At 43.4% G+C, this 6,974-nt stretch overlaps 1 protein-coding gene across 1 annotated transcript; it reads right to left on the bottom strand.

The window, feature by feature from the left end:
• Positions 1 to 232: 232 nt before the first annotated feature.
• Positions 233 to 6,564, bottom strand: LOC129857399 (free fatty acid receptor 2-like). Its single transcript, XM_055925614.1, has 2 exons — positions 6,172 to 6,564; positions 233 to 2,451 (listed from the first exon to the last, which is right to left on the bottom strand). The coding sequence occupies exon 2, from the start codon at positions 2,201 to 2,203 to the stop codon at positions 1,154 to 1,156; it is 1,050 nt and encodes a 349-aa protein (XP_055781589.1). The 5' UTR covers positions 2,204 to 2,451; positions 6,172 to 6,564; the 3' UTR covers positions 233 to 1,153.
• Positions 6,565 to 6,974: the final 410 nt, after the last annotated feature.

Genomic DNA, 6,974 nt, shown 5'->3' with positions numbered 1-6,974 from the left:
AGTATGTCTGAAGGGATGGTTGTCATATTATACATGTTATGACTCCAAAACAGTAGCAAGAACCAGGGTTCCACAACAACCTGATTATGCTCAAGTATGCCATTGCCAAACGTTTTGCTTGTAATTGTGTAACCAATTCAATGCTGTTCAACTATTATAGTATTTTTGTTCCTGTAATTCACGAAATGAACATGCTTTTATTTCAACATAAATATCTTTATTTGGTCCCAGAATCAAACAATGAAGGTCTCAGATGTTAGACGTGTATACAAAATGGGGACAGTGAGTCCACATTCATTTCACAAAGCCAATAATAGTAATCTATGGACACAATGAATCACAAGTACACACAAAATCCCTCACTTACGCATGTGTGCTCATGCATGCACAAAAACGCACGCACGCGCGCGCGCACGCACGCACGCACGCACACACACACACACACACACACACACACACACCAACTCTGCTCAGTGCTCAAATTCAATTGAATAGCTAGCACACACAGTGCATACTGTATCATCGTTCCTTTGCGATACCATATGCGATACTACTGTGACACTTGTTTGAGACGCTTATCTCTCAGTGCTGAGAGATGTTGTTCTGATGTGTCTCTCAGATGTTAGAGCTGTTGTTCTCTACAGTTGACATCCCCATAACTGCTCCTAGTTGTGTAAATGGGCTTCAACCTTGTGAAATAGAGTTTTCAGCAATGTTGAAATAAACACTTTACCTGCTAAACAATGACAATTTTCTGTGCTGTTTTCCAATCTTGTCAGGCAACCCTATACAACAAATGTACTCTCAAACTTATTTAATGCGCTGTCACAGTAGGTGTGTACTTATAATACATAATTTGCAATGACTGCACTTGATTCCAGCTAACTGCAGCAAGGCAGTAACTCCCTATTGTGAGCCCTTGTTTTGTGTCTCTCAGGAGGAAGGCAGGCTCCGTATCTCCCATATCCTGTCTCTAATCTAAGTAGGAAGTTTGCCCACCAATGATCAAACAGAGACGCACATACAGTAAATGACAGTCTCTCCCGTCTCACATGTAAAAAAAAACATAAACATCAGAGCACTCATATCCTGCCTCTAGGCATGGGGAGCACAACATCTCATTTCAGTTAATACAGGCCCTATTCAATTAGCTTCAGATAGCGTTCAGTTCTGCTTGTTTTGGTCCCTTATCTATCTGAGGCTCGCTCATTCCCTTCCAAGGGGACCAGTGGATGTGACACTTGGCCAGCTTGATTCTGGCCCCCGGCAGCATTCTCCCTATGGTCCCTCTGACGGCCGAGGAGGAGAAGTAGAAGATGAAGGGGTCCAGGCAGGCGTTGAAGGTGCTGCAGAGCAAGGCCATGTCCCTCCAGTCAGGGTTCTTCCTGGTTATAAAGCCCACAATGTGGGAGACGTTGTAGGGGCCGAAGCAGAAGGCAAACACCAGCAGTGTCCCCAGAGCCAGGCCGATAGCACGGAGGCGTCTGCGACGCCCAATGTGAGGCAGGCCGGAGAGGATCCGGATGAAGTTGATGTAGCAGAAGCTGCAGATGAGGAAAGGTACACAGAATAGAACCAGGCAGAGCTCCAGACGCACAGGCAGGAGGATCGCCAGTTGCTTCTCGCTGAAGTCCTCATAGCACACATTCCTGGAAGACACAACGTTGTCGCCGTCACTCATGGGCGCGTTGGAGACATTGGAGAATTCGTAGATGTTGGACGAGTTGGTTGTGGAACTGAGGGAGTCTTGCGGTGGGTTGTAGTAGGGCATGACGACGACGATGCTCAGGTGGAGGACGGAGAAGACCCAGATAAATACACTGGCCACCACGGCATACAGGGGCCGGCGCTTCAGCGAGTGTTGGATGGGGAAAGCCACGCCCAGGTAGCGCTCCACACTGACCGCTGTCAGGAATAAGGTGCTGACGTAGATGGTCATGTAGAAGAAGAAGCCAGATAAAGGACAGAGGATGTAGGGTAGACTCCAGGTCATATCGTCTGTGACTTCCTGCATCTTGAAGGGCAGGAAGAGGAGGAAGAGGAGGTCTGAGATGGTCAGGTTGAGGAGCAGGATGTCGATGGGTGTGGGTTTTTGCCTTACCTTCTTGCTGAAGGTGTAGAAGGCCACAGCGTTGGCCGGGAGGCCCATCAAAAAGGTGACAAGGTAGACGGACAGACACAGCGCAGTGTGGCACTCTTGCATGGTGGCCTCGGCGGTGGGTACAGTCACTGGAAGGCACAGGGAGCAAGATCTGTCACATCATCTCAGTGCAGTCTGGGGGAGATGAAACCGTTGCAGTGCAATGGGCTTGATCTGTCAGACAGTCTGAGGCTTCAGAGGTGAAGGCTGCTTATTGGGTCAACAGCCTGGAACAAACCCGGTTAGACAGCGTGGTTTTCCTGTCCCTGGCAATAAAACCAACTCATCGTCTCTTCATGGGCTCCAAGACTCTGATGGCAAGAGAGGATAGAAAGAGATTACCACACAATACGGTTTATGCCGTCTGTTACTCACCACTCACCCCTTTTAAGTATGCCAAGTGGAGGGTGCAATTGAAACAACATCCGTGTGCTCAATAATCACAATACAATACCAGCAGATGAAATAGAGTTCAGATGAATGTGAATTTCATGCAAAATAACTACAATAAAACCAAACACTCGGAGAGGCAATATGGTCAGTGTCTGTTGGGAACTGACTGTATACCTGGGTTTTGTTTAATGTGATGACTCAGGATGTGTGTGTCTGGCACATGGTTCTGTATACAAACAGTCTCAACACATCATTATTGCTTCCGGTGTCGTCGATATAATATTGTCTTATCCTCGGATGGACTCCTGCACTTCTTATACACACAAACACAGAACAGCTTGTAAATATATTGGCGCTTACGTCCACAAAGGGGCAACGCGTGGTCTTAGCTACTACCATTCTTTATCCTTGTTAGTACACCAGTGTTTTCATTTCCTGTTCTCAAACATCTCCAATAGGTCAACAATGGATTAAACAATCTCTGACATCATCAAAGGGAAGTCATAAACACAACACTCACAATTAAGAAAGAGCTATAACTCATTCTACCACAACCAAGTAGCCCTTACCACAGTCTTGTTCACCAGCCTTGTGCCGTGAGGCTGTCTTACCCTCCATGTACTGCCAGCATCAAGTAAAGGACAGTATAATAAGGCATGAGCGTAGGAGACAATTAAACCAACATGACCTCCTTGTATTGACCAATGACTGGCTAATAAACTGTACGCATGGGAAATTCCTCACTCACACTTTTACTGGCAGATATGATGACAGTGGAGGATTGCCAGCAAGTCAAACAACTCACTGACCTCTTTACCAACTCTTCACATTGTTTTGTACTTTTTCTACCATAGATAGCTACAGTATTCCGTTCCCCTGTGACCGGGACTGACCGCTAGAACACCAACAGTCTCTTGCACTGACTCTCTGCACCTTTCCACACATGCTTACTTACTCACACATGCTTACTTACTCACACATGCTTACTTACTCACACATGTTTACTTACTCACACATGCTTACTTACTCACACATGCTTACTTACTCACACATGCTTACACACTCACACATGCTTACACACTCACACATGCTTACACACTCACACATTGTCACGTTCCTGACCGGTTTTCTGCTATTTTGTATGTGTTTTACGGTCAGGGCGTGAGTTTGGGTGGGTAGTCTATGTTATGTGTTTCTATGTTTGTTTAAGGGTGACCTGATATGGCTCTCAATTAGAGGCAGGTGTTTTTCATTTCCTCTGATTGAGAGTCATATTAAGGTAGGTGTTTTCACATGGTTTGTTGTGGGTGGTTGTCTCCTGTGTCTGTGTATGTCGTTGCGCCACACGGGACTGTTTTCGGTTTGTATGTTCGTTCTTTTATGTAGCCAGTTTTCCCTGTTCATGCGTTCTTCGTGTTTCATGTAAGTTCGTCGTCCAGGTCTGTCTACATCGTTTATTTGTTTTGTAATTATCCAAGTGTATTTCGTTTCGTCTTCGTCTTGTAAAATAAATCATCATGTCATATCACAACGCTGCGTTTTGGTCAAATCCCTGCTCCTCCTCTTCGGATGAAGAGGAGGAGGAACACCGTTACACACATGCTTACACATAAGCTCAAACTCACACACATACAGTAGCATTCAAGGGTTTTTCTATATTTTTACTATTTAATACATTGTAGATGAATAGTGAAGACATCAAAACTATGAAATAACACATATGGAATCATGTAGTAAGCAAAAAAGTGTTAAACAAATCAAAATATATTTAATATTTGAGATTCTTCAAAGTAGCCACCCTTTGCCTTAATGACAGCTTGGCACACTCTTGGCATTCTCTCAACCAGCTTCATAAGGTAGTCACCTGAAATGCTTTTCCAGCAGTCTTGAAGGAGTTCCCACGTATGCTGAGCACTTGTTGGCTGCTTTTCCTTCACTCTGCGGTCCAACTCATCCCAAACCATCTCAATTGGGTTGAGGTAGGGTGATTGTGGAAGTGAGGTCATCTGATGCAGCACTCCATCACTCTCCTTCATTGGTCAAATAGCCCTTACACAGCCTGGAGGTGTGCTAAGGGTCATTGTCCTGTTGAAAAACAAATGATGGTCCCACTAAGCTCAAATCAGATGGGATGGCTTATCGTTGCAGAATGCTGTGGTAGCCATGCTGGTTAAGTGTGCCTTGAATTCTAAATAAATCACTGACAGTGTCACCAGCAAAGCATCCCCACACACCATGCTCCATCAGGTGGGAACCACACATGCGGAGATCATCCGTTCACCTACTCTGCGTCTCACAAAGACACAGCGGTTGAAACCAAAAATCGCAAATTTGGACTCAGACCAAAGGCAGATTTCCACCGGTCTAATGTCCATTGCTCGTGTTTTTTGGCCCAAGCAAGTCTCTTCTTCTTATTGGTGTCCTTTAGTAGTGGTTTCTTTGCAGAAATTAGACCATGAAGGCCTGATTCACACAGTCTCCTCTGAAAAGTTGCTGTTGAGATGTGTCTGTTATTTGAACTCTGTGAAGCTTTAATTTGGGTTGCAATTTCTGAGGCTGGTAACTGTAATGAACTTATCCTCTGCAGCAGAGATAACTCTGGGTCTTCCTTTCCTGTGGCGCTCCTCATGAGAGCCAGTTTCATCATAGTGCTTGATGGTTTTTGCGACTGCAGTTGAAGAAACTTTCAAAGTTCTTGACATTTTTCGCATTGACTGACCTTTATATCTTAATGTAATGATGGACTGTTATTTCCCTTTGCTTATTTGAGCTGTTCTTGCCATAATATGGACTTGTTCTTTTACCAAATAGTGCTATCTTCTGTATACCAACCCTACCTTGTCACAACACAACTGATTGGCTCCAACGCATTAGGAAGGAAAGAAATACAACAAATACACTTTTAATAAGGCACACCTGTTAGTTTTGATGTCTTCACTATTATTCTACAATGTAGAAAATATAAGTGTGTCCAAACTTTTGAATGGTCTGTACATAGTTGTGGGAGGTAGGGGTGTTGAGGGTGCCCCCTGAAAATCTGAATTTAAAAAATGTAAAGATATTTTTTTCATATTTTAAAATCTCAGCGCCCTCACCCCCAAACTACTTTCCACGGCTACACACACACACACACGCACGCACATATACACACACACACACACACACACACACACACACACACACACACACACACACACACACACACACACACACACACACACACACACACACACACACACACACACACACACACAGACTGCTGCTACTGGAATACTATTTATTTTTACTGCACAATGTCTATTTATTATTGACATTACGTATCTATTGCACAATTACCCAGTCTTGTAAATATCCGACTTCAATTTGTTTGAGTGCCTTCTGTATTACATTTTTGCTAAATTTCAAAAAATATATATATTTTTGTTTTATTTGTACAACTCTTTGTATTCACTTACTTATTTTTTTCAATGATGTTGCATTGTCGAGAGGTGAACCTGCAAGTAAGCATTTCATTCACTGTGTACTCCATGTAGGCTTACAATATATCATGTGTATATGACGAAAAAACTAACTTGACTTGAATTTATTGTAGATACTTTTTGAAGTAGCCAAAATAAAATAGAAATAGAAAAGCTTACATTATTCCACCTTGGATATCCTGCCAGGTCTGACAATTGAGTCTGGATCTTCTTTACTTCATTCCTCCCTTTGTAGCTCCGACCTCCTATCGACTACAGCCAGCCACGCTGTTCACAGCATAATCTAAACATCCAGCGCAGTTAACGGCAAATGATTATTAGATAGACACCGCTGATATCGATCACCAGCGCTCTCCAAACATGGTTTCCGTAGTACACTGTCCTGCGATAGAAGCTGGATGGTCTTAGGGCTTTGAGGAACCAGCCTGTCTGCTCTATTGGTTAATAGATGTAGACCGTTATCTGGTCTCTTGATTAAGCGAGAAAGAGAGAAGGAGGGAGAAAACACTGCATGAGGAAGAAAAGTGATTCACGTCTATTATAAGCAGCCCATTACAGCTCCTCCCTCGCTACCATACCAGTTTGACTAACTTAACATTGACTTTGGCGGTGAGAGTTCAATCTTTCATTCTGTAGGCTAACTGCTGTGGAAAATCCCGCCACAGAATACCCATACTCATACTGGCCAATGTGGTGAAAATGTTTATTTCGTTGTTTTACTTGTGTATCATAATTGTCAGTTTGATTGGTGGTGGGACATTTCAAATTCAGGCTGTAACATCAAAATGTGGAATAAGTCAAGGTGTGTGAATACTTTCTGAAGGCTTTGTGTCTTTACTTTAGATGTTCAGAGGCAATCATTAGGTAGGGAAAAGCAAGTGGTAAAATAACAAATATATTCATTTTGATACACAGTGAACTCGAAAAGTATTGGGACAGTGACATTTTTATTTGTTTAGGGG

This window comes from Salvelinus fontinalis, chromosome 6 (genome assembly GCF_029448725.1).
Source record: "Salvelinus fontinalis isolate EN_2023a chromosome 6, ASM2944872v1, whole genome shotgun sequence".
In the NCBI taxonomy this organism is placed as follows: Eukaryota; Metazoa; Chordata; class Actinopteri; order Salmoniformes; family Salmonidae; genus Salvelinus; species Salvelinus fontinalis.
Note: the sequence above shows the minus strand (reverse complement) of the source record. Positions and strands in the feature narration are given on the sequence as shown.

Coding starts and splice junctions, on each gene's coding strand:
- LOC129857399 (XM_055925614.1), bottom strand. CDS start 2,203: ATGCAAGAGTGCCACACTGCGCTGTGTCTGTCCGTCTACCTTGTCACC.